The sequence below is a fragment of the Rhodofomes roseus genome (assembly GCF_022264815.1).
Source record: "Rhodofomes roseus strain CIRM-BRFM 1785 chromosome Unknown C8Q71scaffold_30, whole genome shotgun sequence".
NCBI lineage: Eukaryota > Fungi > Basidiomycota > Agaricomycetes > Polyporales > Fomitopsidaceae > Rhodofomes > Rhodofomes roseus.
In genome coordinates, this window is record NW_025952986.1 from 165,872 (window position 1) to 179,871 (window position 14,000).

Genomic DNA, 14,000 nt, shown 5'->3' on the forward strand with positions numbered 1-14,000 from the left:
TGAATACTACTCTGGAAAGTACTGAGACTACCGACTCTGTATATATTCTCGCCTCACATCGAATGCCGTCAAGGGGTCCCCGCCAGAGAGGCACCTAACCTTGTTATGGAGCTGCTGAGGGCGTTCGTGCGGGCGCTTGAGCGATGTTCGGCTGAGAACAGTAATATGGGAGACTCGGAGTCACACCAAGGTAAGAGACACAGTATGACAGTAGGATCGCGCTTATGTAGTCCAGACGGGGCTCGAGTAAGGATAGAAAGCGAGACTACGGTACTACACTCTGCCAGTGATGATTTGGGAAGGTGCGCGGCGCGTCCTTTAGTACTTACATAGTACTATGGGCAAGTCCTGTACTGCATCATGCACTGGCATGTCTGCGGCATACCCAGCACGGCTGTAGTCTTTAACAGCGTGGCTTTTACCTTCACTGCACAGTTGGGAACCCGACCATATGTAGTCTGTCTGAATAGTTCGGAACTGAGTGCATGATTTCCAAGGATTGACTCGAACAGGCTGGCGCAGCGCGGCCAAATGACCCTGAGTGGCTGAAGTCACATCTGGTCTGGAGTCACAGCCCGTGACGCGTCACGCTCATCCTCCGCAATATCCTCGCACTGGTAACAGCTTCGTTCCTTGGTACCTGCTCGCTTGAGTAGCACGCCTGGCAAGTTAGTGTTGAGGCCATTTCGTACATTGTGAGTGCCGTGACTAGCTCGAGTGATTCTGGTCCAATTGCGATACTGGCTGCACGTCCTCGGTGTCGTGTCCTCGCATTCCGAGGCAGAACCTGGTATCTCTGGGCGCTGCTGAGCGAGATTCAGTCTAGGGATGCTCCAACTCCGGCTGTGAAGGGATTGTCTAAGTAAGACAACCATGATGCCAGCCGCACTATCGCGGACCATCAGGCATCGCCGCCCGTACCCGCCAATCGCGCTCCTCGGATCCTTCAAGTTGCCCTGTCTCGGTCTGCATATAGTGCAGACGCGCTCACTGAGCAGACGCTCACAAGGTCGGGATACGCGCCTTATAAAGCCTGCTTGAATCTGTATAGTCGACACCGCAGACATGGCCGCCGATATCCCACCATTCAACAGCTCATTCGAGTACCGGAGCACGCTTTCGCCCAACCCGCAATGGACTTATGGTACGAAGGTGGCGGATACGCCTGTGGGGAAGGCGTGGCTGGAGGGAGAGAAGGATGGATGGAAGGTGGTGGACACCGCAACGGAGGACAAGCTGTGAGTTCACTGTCAATAACTTAGAACGGCTTTTGCTCACCTGTATGGCCTCGTGCGCAGAAAGCTGTACCAGCTCATGATAAGCGGGATTGTCCCTCGTCCGATCGCATTCGTCTCGACGGTGTCAGAGAGCGGGGTCGAGAATCTCGCACCGTTCAGGTATGCTTAATCCATGTTCGTCATGACGATGAGAGCTCACACGAATGCACAGCTGGTTTAACATGGTGCGCTTCTCCCTATCAATTCTCGTGGGATCTTCCTGATCTAGAGTGACTTATAAGGTCTCGCATTATCCGCCCCTCGTTTCTATCTCCTGCAGCGATGGTCCGCAGCGTCTCAAGGACACGGCGGGCAATATCAAGGCCACCAAGGCCTTCACTGTGAACATTATCAGTGAACCCTTCGTCGAGGCCGCGAACGTCACCTCGGTAGATGCACCCGAGGGCGTGAGCGAGTGGCCAATCAGCGGGTTGACCAAGGAGAAGAGTGTATGTCTCGTCGCGTGTGCGGGATTCAATCTCCTCACCAGATCTTCGCACAGATCCACGTAAAGCCCCCGCGCGTGAAGGAGAGCGCGTTCAGCATGGAATGCGAGGTAACGTCGTCTTCATCTCATATTACCAAGATCTCCCTCAAGCATCCTTCATAGCTCTTCCAAACGATCGACGTCGCGGATCCGGAAAGTGGCGCACACACGACGACGCTGATTCTCGGGCACGTCAAGTACATCCACGTGCGCAAGGACATATTGAACGAGCGCGGGAACGTCGATCCCGCAAAGTTGAAGCCCGTCGGGCGCATGGGCGACATCTCGTACTCGCGCGTCGGCGAGGGGTTCAGGATCGCGCGGCCGGTGTGGGCGAACGAACAGGAGACGATCAAGAAGGCGATCGAGCGGGAGGAATGACTCGAAGGGAGCAGACTGTGACCTCGGTAGACCGCATTGGCTTTGCGGGGTCGCGTGTATGGTGAGTACGCGTTGAGACACATTCCGACGATACCTGATGAACATCGTATTGTCACACACAGATACCGCCGTTTAGTGTTGAATTATCCGAATCGAATCTATCGCACTGCGCAGAGTTGGCGCTGCGACAATGTATGCTTGCTACCTGCGCCGTATGCTGAACACTAGTCGCGACTTCCTGGGCCATGTTTGAATATCCAGCTATTTTCAGACGCATCTCGAAAGGTCAATGATGACGACTTTGCCGCTCTCCGTCCCGAACGCAATCATGGTACCAAACACGCGCATGGTGCCACGGCCATAGGCTTGCGACTGGCTATGGCGATAGCCCATCGGCACCCAGCATATCCTCTTGCGTTCCGGCGCTGCGCTCCAAATCCACCCGTCGCAAAGGTAAAAGTGTGGAGAGGAAGGACGAAGGTCGATCACACGATTCGCAGGTTGATGCTGTGCAGGAATAGCGTTGTAACTCGAGTTGGATAGTATGGCTGTTTGGTCGGGGGAGAACCATAACTGCTCCATGGAGGTGCCGGTCTTAAACACGTGCAGGAGGGCTTCATCGGCTTGCTCCTGTGTTCCTATGGCTGAGGCCTTTGTGATGTCCCAGAGAGCTATAGTTCCGTCGTTCCTGCCGGATGCGACTCTCGTTCCATCACGGGAGAATGCTAAAGATGCCACACGGCGGGAGTCGAGAAGGCGCGTCCCCAACACGGTGCGTGTCTGCACATCTATGAATGTTAATGCACAGCTATATGCATGGGGATCCGACGGTACATGGTCGACGTTGGATATGACCGCTTGCGTCTTGTCCGGGGACAGGGCCATAGCGAAGATTGGGCCATGGACGCGATGAACTATGGTTGCGACTGTGGTAGACTTAGAGGCCGATTTCGATGTGAACTCCCAGAAACGCAGCGTTCCGTCCCTAGAACAGGAGAATAGGCTATTTCTGGCATTCGAGAACACGACTCCCGTGACTGCGTCGGTATGACCTTCAAGGACCTTCTGGCATTGACCCTTCTTCACGTCCCAGATCCGCACTGTGTTGTCGTCGTGACCAGCTGATGCCACCGTAGTCCCGGCAGGGGAAAATGCTACGCATATGACGAGACCCCTGTGACCAATGAACGTTTGAAGCTTTTCGCCAGTTGCGGTGTTCCACAAGTGGAGCGTTCCATTCAAAGATGAAGTTGCAAGCAGTGACCCATCGGGAGAGAACGCCATACCGAGAATCAAAGCGACATGAAGATATCCGGGCACTGCATACTGTCTTGTGTATGCCTCCGTGTTTGTGTCACGGGACGGCCTAAGATGCAGAGAGCGCGGTACAAACGGCCCAAGGAGGAGGAGAGCCCGCAAGAGAGGCGTGGGAGGCTTCGTGGGTAGATGAAGAGCTAACCTCCACTGCCATATACGAACTGAACCATCGTAACTACCTGAACAGATCCTATCTCCACTGGGAGAGAATCTCACGCAGAGAGCATCGGCAGCATGTCCGACCAAGGAGCCAATTTGTTTCCCATTCGCCGTGGACCACAGGTCGGTGTTATGGGAGTACCAGGAAGCAGATGCTAAGATCTGGTTGTCGGGAGAGAATGCCAACGATTCGATGCCCGTGTGATGATTCTTCAGTTCCCCGAGGCATGTAAGGGTAGTGAAGTCCAGCAGAACAATCCTCCCATCGTTGTAGCCACATGCGACCGTCTGGTCATCGCCAGGAATAGCAACCGACGTCGCTGGGACTTTGCGGCCATATGTCCGTATCGGCAGGGAGTGTTGGTGGTCCCAGACTTTGCAACCGCCGTCGGCTGAAGCGGATACCATGAAGGAGCTTGAATGAGTGAAAGCGATTGAATATACGGCAAATTGCTCGCCACGCATTCCAAACTGCGTGGTGGAATCAGCGTTGGAGTCCCAGAGAATGATGGTACCATCATATCTGCCCGATGCAAGCCAGCGGCCATCAGGAGAATAAGTCACGGTTTTCACCGAGCTGTCACCAGGGTGGATCAGAGTGTGTAGGCAAGCACCGGTGACACTATCCCAGACTTTGACTGTCCTATCGAGTGATCCCGACGCTATCTCCTGGCCATTGGGAGAGAACACGACCGCCATGACATGGTTTGAATGCCCGTGAAAAGTATGAAGGTGCGAGCCGGTCTCCACATCCCATAGGCGTATGGTATGATCCCACGAACCAGACACGACTGTCTCTCCGGTAGGTGAGAAGGCTACCGAGGTGACCACGTTGGAGTGACCTTCCATGATGGAGAGGCAAGGGCTCCAAGAGCGCTGCATACCGCTCACAAGCCTGGGGCCGTCCTCCATGTTGCTTGCCATGTACAGCTCCCGAAAACGGGTTGCGGTAGGACAAAATGATATGACGCCGGAGTAGGCCTGAGAAGCACAAGCACTGAGACTGGGGTAGAACTCTCGAACCAGTCGTCCACAGTCGTCCAGCAAGATGAGAATGTCGGACACAGGAGCAGGGAGGACCTGACAGAAGCGAAGATATTAGTGTTACCGACCTCGCATGGCTTACGGCCAGTCAAACTCACCTCAAGGGCGAGCCGAGCCGAGTGCAGAGCGTTGATGGCCCCGCCGAGCTCACCCAAGAGACTCAGCACCTCCAGCCACCTGAGCATGTGCTCAGGTAGGCAAAACAACGACAGGAGCTGGACGGTCTCGTCGTCTATGTCTGCGTGGGAGACGTGGAAAGCCCAGTGACGACAAGCGTATTGGAGGGATGCGGGAATACCGCGTGATATCCGTTCGTGCAATCCAACCACTTCCCCGTTGAGCACTGATGGATCACCAATGGCGCACATATCCCGTCTCAGGTCCTTCAACGTGCTAAGGCAGCACTTGGCTAGAACGGTATGCTGCAATTTGGGATTGACGAAGAAGTCGTCATCAGTGCAGCGGCTGCGATCCACAAGGAAGTCGTGGAAGGATGGATGGATGAGACGGATGACCTCGCCTTCACTGCGCTCCAGAACCGTAATGAGCGACTGGAGTGGCCGAAGGGCCCTCTTAACCGTGTTACTCTGTTGATTGAGCAGATCCTCCAACGCGGAGGGAGAAAGTCGATCGCGGATGAGCACGATGGATCCCACGACGAGTTTGAAATGCGCTTTGAGTGTCCCATGCATCTTCGGGAAAGCGTTCTGGAGAACCTGAAGGTAGAGAAGATCGAGGGAGCGATGAGGAGAGATGAAAGAGTCTAAGATGGGTTCCGAATCCAACAACCTCATGAGCTGTCTCTCGGGATTACAGATGCGATCGTCCTTCACGAATTTGACGGCGGTTGCGGCGAATATGAACAGGGTACTGGAGCGCTCAGCCAGCAGAGATATATCCCCAGCATAAGGCCATGATTCCGTTCTGATGCTGTAGACCTGACGCACTTCCGCAAGCTGCACTCGTAGGAATTGTTGAATATCGCGCCGCACAGTTTCTGCAGGGATGTCCGTTTCGAGGGCGAGGTGCTTAGTATTATTGACAAGACCAGGGAGGCGGAATCCGCCATGGACCCTTGGTATCGGCCGGCTCGTTATCAGGAACTTCAGAGGCTCCAGAGAGTCGACATAGTGGGAGAGTGCGCGAAGGATTACTGACGTCGCGTCGTCGTCCCTGCATTCGTCGAGAGCGTCGATGACAACAGCATACTCTGGGAAGCTGCCCTCCTCCCGGGCGATCCTCAGAGGCCCGACGATCAATTGTTGGAGCTGGCGAGACGGTGATGACTCGTGAATATCTTGATCTATCTGCAAGACAGCCGAGACCGCGTCCCGAAAGCGAGTGTTGCGTTTAGAGAGTTGATAGGCAATTGTGGGGAAGATGAGCTGGATATTGCTACATTCGTGCGAGTCTCGGGAACAGAAGAAGCTTGCACCTAGAAACTGAGCCTCGTCGCATCGTTTGGCGATGGTCTGTGCGAGGGTTGATTTCCCAGCGCCTGCAAGACCACTGAGCCAGAACACGCGGCTGGCCTTGACATCAGGAGCATCGGGAGCATGAGGAGAGGACGGATCCTTCGACTTCTGTTTCATCCAGCTCCAGATAGTATCCAGAGTCTCCAGCCGGGTGTCCTTCTCGCATATAACACGGCTACTCTGCGCGTCAAAAGGTGCCGACGCCGCGTGCCGAGGAACGTTGTCTAACAGTAGAATGTATGAGTGGATACTGCTGTGCATGTCGAGAGTAATACTGCTTCGTACATTCTCCATCGGCCTGAGCATTGCTGTGAGTATCAAAAGATTCAACATAGGGCATAGCGATACATACCTTCCCGATGTGGTCGTTCATCGCTTGACCCTCTTCGCGAAATTGGGCTGGTAAGGCATCGAGGTGTTCATGCACATGATGAAAGCCAGTCCGAACTGTAGTGTGTAATGACTAGAGAAGTGTCACTGCAGTGCGTACGAGCGTGTATTGAAAGTACGAACGTCAACGGCCATCTCAATGGCAATACTGCTCGGAACCTGTGGCAAAGCGTCAAAAGAGAGCATTTGCAGTCAACTTGTAGCCCTTACGTTGAAGTTATGGATGCACCATGACAGAGAACGTAGACATCCCTGGACTTTGCCCGAGGTTTCGTCCGAGGAAAACAGACGGGAGAGCAGCGGGCGGGATTTGAGAGACTGGAGGTCTTGATTGATAGACTCGATCTCACTGAAGCATCTTGTTCATCATATCGCTCGGCATAGGCTCATTGGCAATACGTACCAACTGAGTTTCTCAACCCTATTCTCCAGAGACTTCGGATATGTAGCGCCTTCAGGAGGTTTGGCGGCCGCGAGCACTGCATTCAGGCTGTCGATGTATTTGGTCACTTCTTTGATGTCGTCCGCATTGGCAGACATTTTCTTCGAGAAACATCCAGTAATCAGCGTCCAGTGGTACGGAATCCCAGCACCGCTTCGCACCTTCACTATGTCGGCCACCGCCAGGAGACCGCCGGCGACGGACTGCAATGGAGGGAACACCGCAGATGCCTCCTTCGTGACTTTCAAGGTCGCGATCAGCAGATCGACCGCCAGATCCTTAGGTCTTTGAATGCTTTGGCCACCGGGAGACTCTGATTTGAAGGAAGGTGCCATGATGGAGCGGATCTGCAATGGTAGGGATGAGGTCTGGGACAGGACGTACCCGGACAATTTGCTGCAGGAGCCTGTAGCCCTCGGGCCCGATATATTGTGATGCCGTAAAATACATGCCACGCTCCTACCGGGAGATCCGTATGCATCGAACCTATGTGTGTGGTCTCAATGAGCCTTGATACTAACTCTGTTGTAACGTCAGCAAGCGCCGGTTCCCTGATGTGATCATCACGCGAAGATTCCAAGCTAATGAATACAGGTTGCAGTCCTTACTTCGGATAGTCGTGCACAACTAAAAGAGCGCAGTCGAACTAGTAGCAACCTATGATCGCGTTGTGAGCTTCCCGTACCAACCCGAACAAGGCATCTACATACCAGCATAAGTGACCACAACCCGGCGTCTCCCACTGCATTTGCACAGTGAGTCGTATGCACCCACGCGGCAGCGGCGTTACGGAAGTCATCTCGAACATATCCGGTACAATCACCGGCCTATCCAGGCTATCCTCGCTATCAGAGAAGTCGTCCCAAGGCTTGTGTACGTCTTCTGCATCGGCACAGGCAGCCGGGTTTCGTCGGTACTATGCGATTGTAGGGGAGGTGCTCGAAAGGCCGGGGCCAGCCGGCAGGTACGAGCGCAGGAGAGTCCGACAGATTTGGGCTGGGCTCGAGGCAATGTGGGCGTAGGACAACGAATAGGGACTACGTGCAGTGTCGATGATGCGACGCAAGCGTTCCGGAAGGTCTTGAAAGCTTGACGCGCTGAAATCCAGAGGTCCGACTGCCGACCGCAGCCCCGGCCTGAAGGTGGAGCAGCGTTCTCGCCTTGGGCGTTCAAGGTGGGTACGATTGCAGCGCGCAATGGCTGTTCAAGTTGGAACATATGCCTGACCACTATCGACGACTTTGACGTAAAACAAAGTTATGTATTATGTAATACAGGAGCGATATAGCGACTCACAGACACCCAGTTGCGATCAGACCCGCCCGACATAGATCTCCCTGGACCGTAGACTGTAGACTGTAGTCGCGACCAGGTCGCGACTACGTACGCACACCAAAGGGCTCCCTGGACGTGCGTATGGTTCCGGGTAAAGCCACCAGTGCACGCCGACCATCTCTTCAGCCGACGCTTCCGGCCGCATTGCACAACCTCAGGAGTCCGAGTCAGCTAGCTTTGGACCTGTCTCATGTGCATTAGCTTCGTAACGCGCTGTGGAATAGTACTGTCATACTTGGACCCATCCGTGAGGCTTCCGGTCGACCCAATCTCGCCAACGTTCCACTCAGGTGTCCTTCGCAGCCGACACGTACCTCAAGATCTGCACAGTGCAGCCTTTCGTCCGAAGGCCCTATTCAGAGTCCAGATCTTAGATCAAGTTCAGAGGTCACCGGTCAACGTTTGATTCCTCGTCTCGTTCGGTCGAGGTGGCGTGGCGAAGCGTGGCGACCTGCACAGCAGCCCGATGCGATCGACGCGTCAAATTGATTTCGATCTCAGAAAGACTGACATAAACGAGATTAGTCCTCCGACAAAGCTATCGTCTAAGCTTAGTAAGCTATTCTTGCCCGAGGAAACAGATTGGTAATCGCAAGCTAATTTCCTCCAAATTGCGTCGACCTCACCTTCACAGTCTAGTCTACAGCCCGCGATTGACTATGTGCTGTGCAGTTACACTACCATGTAGTACTCGTGCCACAGTAAGCAGCGCGGCTGCAGTCAAAATCGCGCACAGCCTTATGCAGGGGTCCGCGGCGCATCTCACCGCCGCCCGCCCCGCCTCGCCACGTGCGGCCTCTGCGATTCGCCGCGAGGCTCTCGTGCGCTGCGCGAAGCACCGCATTACTCGCCCGCTCTCTCATGTTCGGAGGATGACTGCCGCGGATTTGACTCATGGGTCCATGTTTCCTGACTTACCGCCACGCCCGGCTAGGCCCCCGACGCCGAGTCATCGGCCGTATATAAGGCTCCGAGAGCTTTGTGGGGGCAACACCGACCTCCTCTCTTTTCTTCCGACGACCGACTGACCGCTCCCCTCCATGACCCGTGTCGCCTCAGCAAAGATGGCCAGATTGCAGCAGATGTCGGACGAACACGACCAGGAGCGCAACTACCGGGCGCTTGACAGGATCCTTGCCCGAACCTTTGTGCGCGAGCTTCTGCGCCACCGCGCCAGACCGCCCGCCGGCCCGCCCAATGCTGAGCGAACACTGCGACCTCGGTCAGTTTTCCTCGTATCGATTCCGCGTCCTTTTCACCGACACAATCCACAGGATGGACCTCTGCGATGACCCCTCGGGCGCCTATATCGTCGCCACACTCGAGCTGCCCGGCCTCAAGCAAGAAGACGTCTCGGTGCGGATAGAGCACGGGCAGCTCGTTGTGCAGGGCGAGCGCCGCTTCCGCTCGCTCGCGCGCACCCCGAGCCGCAGCCTCGCCGCAAGCCCCGCCCCTCAAGATCCGGTGGCGCCCTCGGGCTCGAGCGCACTCGTCCGCGCGCAATCCGCGGAGCCTGCCTCCAGCGTGGTCTGTTCGGACGTGCAGCAGGGCATGCCCTATGGCTATACGATGCAGGAGATCAAGTACGGCACGTTTCAGCGGACCCTTGCGCTCCCGCAGGGCACGCAGGTACGTCGTGTTTAGCGCCACCTTGGGTCCTCCCGCTGACTCATCTATGCGTTTCTTGTAGGTCGGACACGTACGCGCGTCGCTGACGGAGGGCATGCTCACCCTGTCGTGGCCGCGCAACCCGCACTCGGTTCCGATCGCCGAGCGGACGAGGGAGCACACCGAAACGGGTACGGTCGGGTAGTCGGCTGAGGCTTCGTGTCGCTCGAAACGTTCGGCACTTGCACGGGGCAAACGCAGACTCTTCTTGACTCAAGTACGACATGATTTGAAGACACATACATGCAACCACCCCGGCTTGGCCTCCGCAGCCGGCACGTCCGCCTGGATCATCTCCGACATCATGACTCTTTCTTCGTTCAGCATTCTTCGTCTCTCTCGTGCGCACTGTATCTCATGTTTATCCCCCCTGTATCGTCCCACCCATGTCCCTGATTCTCATGATCGTACGCTTTCCTGCTCACTTATCCGTATATATCGCCCTTCATCACATACTCAGCCTCCGTATCCCCAAATGTACTCTACTAGCTGGTTGCTCGTAATTCAGACCGATCTCGACATGACGCCTAGCTGCGCTACTGCTACGCTCGGTTGTTCGGGTCCCAGGTGTGTACTTGTGTACTTGCCTCTTGACTTGAAGCTCGGTCTCTTCGCTGCGTGAAGACGAGTCCCGGTGAGTCACATTCCTCAGTTGGGTCTAATGTGCCGTCTCACCTTTCCGCCGTCGATATCCCTCGTTCTGCGATGCACATCGAAAAGAGGCCTTGCCGACCTCGTAATGTTCGTCAAAGGCAGGCTGCCGCAGATGCAGCAACCACGCACGCTAGTGTTCGGACGACGGACCACCGCCGGACTGCGTCCCCTTCCCTCTCGTCACGGTCATCACCTCCAGAAGCGATACACACTCGTTTGCGGCCGACTCGCCTGCCCAGTGTGCCATCGCGTTCTCTCTCCGTCTCGGGCTCACCCATGTGTGTCACCTGCACACGTACGACGAGGACCAGACGAAGGCTCTTGCTCGCCCTCTGCTCAGGCTCCTTGGATCGATCGCGTCGCTCCGCCGGGCCTCGATTCAAATAATATCGACTACGAAACATCTGCGAAGGATATCGGTGAGCGAGAAGCCTCAAGGCTGCATCACACGAGCACGCAGTTCATTTCCGTCTCTGACGTTGCTTGTCTCGATTTGTCTACGCAGATCCCAGTAGCGGTCAGATTTGAAACTCATGATTTGGAAAAGACGTCGGGAAGCATGTCTTGAAAATTACGATCGCAACAGGCTACAGTCGCAGAGTTGGACTGTTCGCTCACCACAATCTGACTGACATTCGGCAAAGCAAAGCAAGTCAGTAGGCGTGCATTGCAACGAGATGTATTGTCATCCTCGTCAAGAGTTCATGAGGATTGCGGTGCGATCACGTTGCCTAACCTTGGAATGACTTGGTCGACCGCAGCATGTCCCGGGAACACGGATGAACATCACACACGAAGCCTTGAAGCTCGAGAGACGACATAGTCCAACTATGCCAGAGCCAGCCGAATATACATATGCCGACACACCAATGCAGACACTACATCTCTTCGACCAGTTTGACTCGCAAGTTGAGCTGGGGCGCCTCGTGCTCGCGCCCGCGGATTCTCGGTTTGATGGTGTTGCTCGTCTGGCGGTAGAAGTCGTACTTCTCCTCGACGTCCTCGATCCGGAACCGCCGAATAATCGTCGAGATCACGATCTACAAAGCAACATTCGGTTGTCAGCGCCTCAGAGCGCTGGGACTGCGCTACGAGCGTCGTGTACATACCTTGAACTCGGCCATCGCTGTGGGCGTCGTGGTCCGTTTAGTCATTAGGGTGCACAGGGAGAGCAAGAAACTTACCAAAGTATCTGCCGAGGCAAGTCTTTGGCCTGAACCCGACAAGGGACATCAACAATGAATTCCGTCAGAGTAAACGGAGACATACCCGTCGCCAAAAGTCAGCAAGTGTCCAGGTGCACGTATCATCTTCACCATCTCCGGCAACGCGCTATCACCTTCCAACCACCTCTCAGGCCGGAATTCCTCCGCATCCGGGCCCCATATCACGGAGTCCACGTGAATCCCATCGCGCACGGGGACGTGCACGAGCTGCCCCGGCTCCACGACGACGTGCGTCGCGCCCGTGGAAGTAACTGGGAAGTGCAGGGGTATCGTGTCGGACGCGACGGCGGCGCGCGTGACGGTCAGCAGGACGGCCTTGGTGCGCATCGCCTCGCGCGAGACGGCATCGAGGTAGGGAAGGGCGTCGCCCGTGAGGTCGTCGTAGGTGGGCTCGCGCCCTGTGGTGTCGACGAAGGTGTTGAGCTCAGTGCGGAGCTTGTCCTGGATGGAGGGCTTCTGCGCGAGCTCGTAGAGGCATTCCTGCGCAAAGGTATTGTCAGGGTTAAAGATATATGTGCCACTGGCCCAGTGATGTGACTCACTGCCAGTATGTTCGCTGTTGTCTCATAGCCGGCGAAGATTACGGCGCACATCTAGAGGATCCCGCTATTAGCGTATGTACACTGTCGTGTGCATGAACAGCGCCTACATTGGCGATAGCCGTATCCCGATCCATCGGTTCGCCAGTAATCATCTTGCTGCTGCCTTCACAACTGAGCTGAGACTCCGCTCCGACCAAGACACCCACTACAACGTACCCATAGCATCCAACAGCTTCGAGTGCATCGCACCTCCACCATCGCTCTTCTCATTCTCCTTCCAAATCCTATCCGCGATCTTCCCGAGCTCCGTGCGGAGGAGGACCGTCCAGTCGCGCATCGGGCTCGGGACCTTGTACAGTATCGGGAACGCGTCGACGAGCGACTCCGCGATGAGCGTGAGCGTGCTGGCGGGGACGTCCGCGATTTTGGCGATGAGCGCGGGGATCTGAGGGTCTTCGGAGAGGGTGTAGGAGAAGGTCGTCATGCTGATCGCGTCGATTCTGTGGGGGAGCTCGTGTCAGAGAGACGTAAGGGGAGAAGGAGCAAGCACGTACGCGACTCGTTGCATCTTGCTAGTGATCTCAGACAGGATGCCGGAGGGGCCTGCTTGTCGGATCTCCTCTTCCCATTCTTGTGTGAGCTGGCAGAAGCAAGAATCTAGTCAAAGGTCCACGTTATGAACAGAGGCACGCTCACTCGTTCAGCGAGATCGAAGAGAACATGAGCAACTTCGCGAACATTTGACGGCCTGCAGAGAGGTATCAACGTCAACCTCAAGTATCGATGTACTGCATACTCACGAGAAGGCTGTGTTCAGGACGGCTCTTTGTCTCTTGTGATGTTCGCCTAACACCCCTCAGTACTTCTAGTCCCTAATGTAGTAAGGAAATCGCTACCTTCGGCATTGAACACGCCATCCCCGAACTGACGTACATACTGATCAGCCGTGTCACTTGCTGTGATGCAGTGTAGTGACGCACGAATTCCTCCAGAGCTACCCGATCAGAATAATTGCGCTGGAAACTCGGCGAGTTTAGGATGTGTGTAGCGCCTTTTGGATCGCCGACGACCAACTCCGGGACCTGCAGACATCATGCCATATTCAGAACTACACCAGATTCGCTTGTGGCATGTCACTCACCCCGAGCGGTCCGCGTAGCTTGTACGTCTGCCCGAAGGTACGTGACCACTCTCTGTAGAGCGTACCGACAGGCTTCGGAGAGAGGTCATAGACGTAGCCGAGGAACCAGTTTGATGGCGTTGGCCCGGGAACGTCCTTCAGTGTGTTGTGCGTACGCAGGATGCGATATACCACCAGTATGGCCAGAATGGCGAAGGCGATTGGTACGAGTGACATGGCCACCCACTGTGTTTCGCTGCAGACTCCCTTGTGTTGAACTCGAGCGTTTTATACCTCAGGTACGTGATGTCGATGATGAGCACTCGTAGGCTCGGGGTACAGCGACTCGGAGTGAAGACAGTGGTCGTTCAAGTTCAGGAAGATGGGTGGACCGCAACAACGCTGTACTTATACACGCGTTCGCCTCTAGCTCTGATGTACTCCCGCGGTGTTGATGATACATAAGTATCCGCCTGCCCAAGC

At 55.5% G+C, this 14,000-nt stretch overlaps 4 protein-coding genes across 4 annotated transcripts; 2 read left to right on the forward strand and 2 right to left on the reverse strand.

Annotated features, from left to right (window-relative positions):
• Positions 1-1,065: 1,065 nt before the first annotated feature.
• On the forward strand, positions 1,066-2,145 carry C8Q71DRAFT_862343 (uncharacterized protein; the record flags this gene model as incomplete). The annotated part of the gene is made up of 6 exons (XM_047928019.1): positions 1,066-1,238; positions 1,299-1,397; positions 1,450-1,462; positions 1,520-1,726; positions 1,780-1,833; positions 1,888-2,145. 6 exons carry the CDS (start codon positions 1,066-1,068, stop codon positions 2,143-2,145), a joined length of 804 nt encoding a protein of 267 aa, XP_047773886.1.
• A 267-nt stretch (positions 2,146-2,412) lies between these two features.
• C8Q71DRAFT_885780 (WD40-repeat-containing domain protein) lies at positions 2,413-7,522 on the reverse strand (the record flags this gene model as incomplete). The annotated part of the gene is made up of 8 exons (XM_047928566.1): positions 7,134-7,522; positions 6,934-7,073; positions 6,741-6,879; positions 6,654-6,689; positions 6,493-6,603; positions 6,426-6,438; positions 4,764-6,364; positions 2,413-4,701 (listed from the first exon to the last, which is right to left on the reverse strand). The coding sequence occupies exons 1-8, from the start codon at positions 7,305-7,307 to the stop codon at positions 2,413-2,415; spliced, it is 4,503 nt and encodes a 1,500-aa protein (XP_047773887.1). The 5' UTR covers positions 7,308-7,522.
• Positions 7,523-9,107: 1,585 nt separating this feature from the next.
• C8Q71DRAFT_785077 (HSP20-like chaperone) lies at positions 9,108-10,499 on the forward strand. The gene is made up of 3 exons (XM_047925060.1): positions 9,108-9,529; positions 9,582-9,936; positions 9,998-10,499. Exons 1-3 carry the CDS (start codon positions 9,348-9,350, stop codon positions 10,118-10,120), a joined length of 660 nt encoding a protein of 219 aa, XP_047773888.1. The 5' UTR covers positions 9,108-9,347; the 3' UTR covers positions 10,121-10,499.
• Positions 10,500-11,330: 831 nt separating this feature from the next.
• C8Q71DRAFT_360095 (cytochrome P450) lies at positions 11,331-14,000 on the reverse strand. Its single transcript, XM_047918065.1, has 13 exons — positions 13,539-14,000; positions 13,378-13,479; positions 13,294-13,321; positions 13,198-13,243; positions 13,094-13,145; positions 12,952-13,037; positions 12,614-12,897; positions 12,505-12,560; positions 12,398-12,448; positions 11,899-12,335; positions 11,814-11,842; positions 11,739-11,755; positions 11,331-11,669 (listed from the first exon to the last, which is right to left on the reverse strand). The coding sequence occupies exons 1-13, from the start codon at positions 13,752-13,754 to the stop codon at positions 11,508-11,510; spliced, it is 1,566 nt and encodes a 521-aa protein (XP_047773889.1). The 5' UTR covers positions 13,755-14,000; the 3' UTR covers positions 11,331-11,507.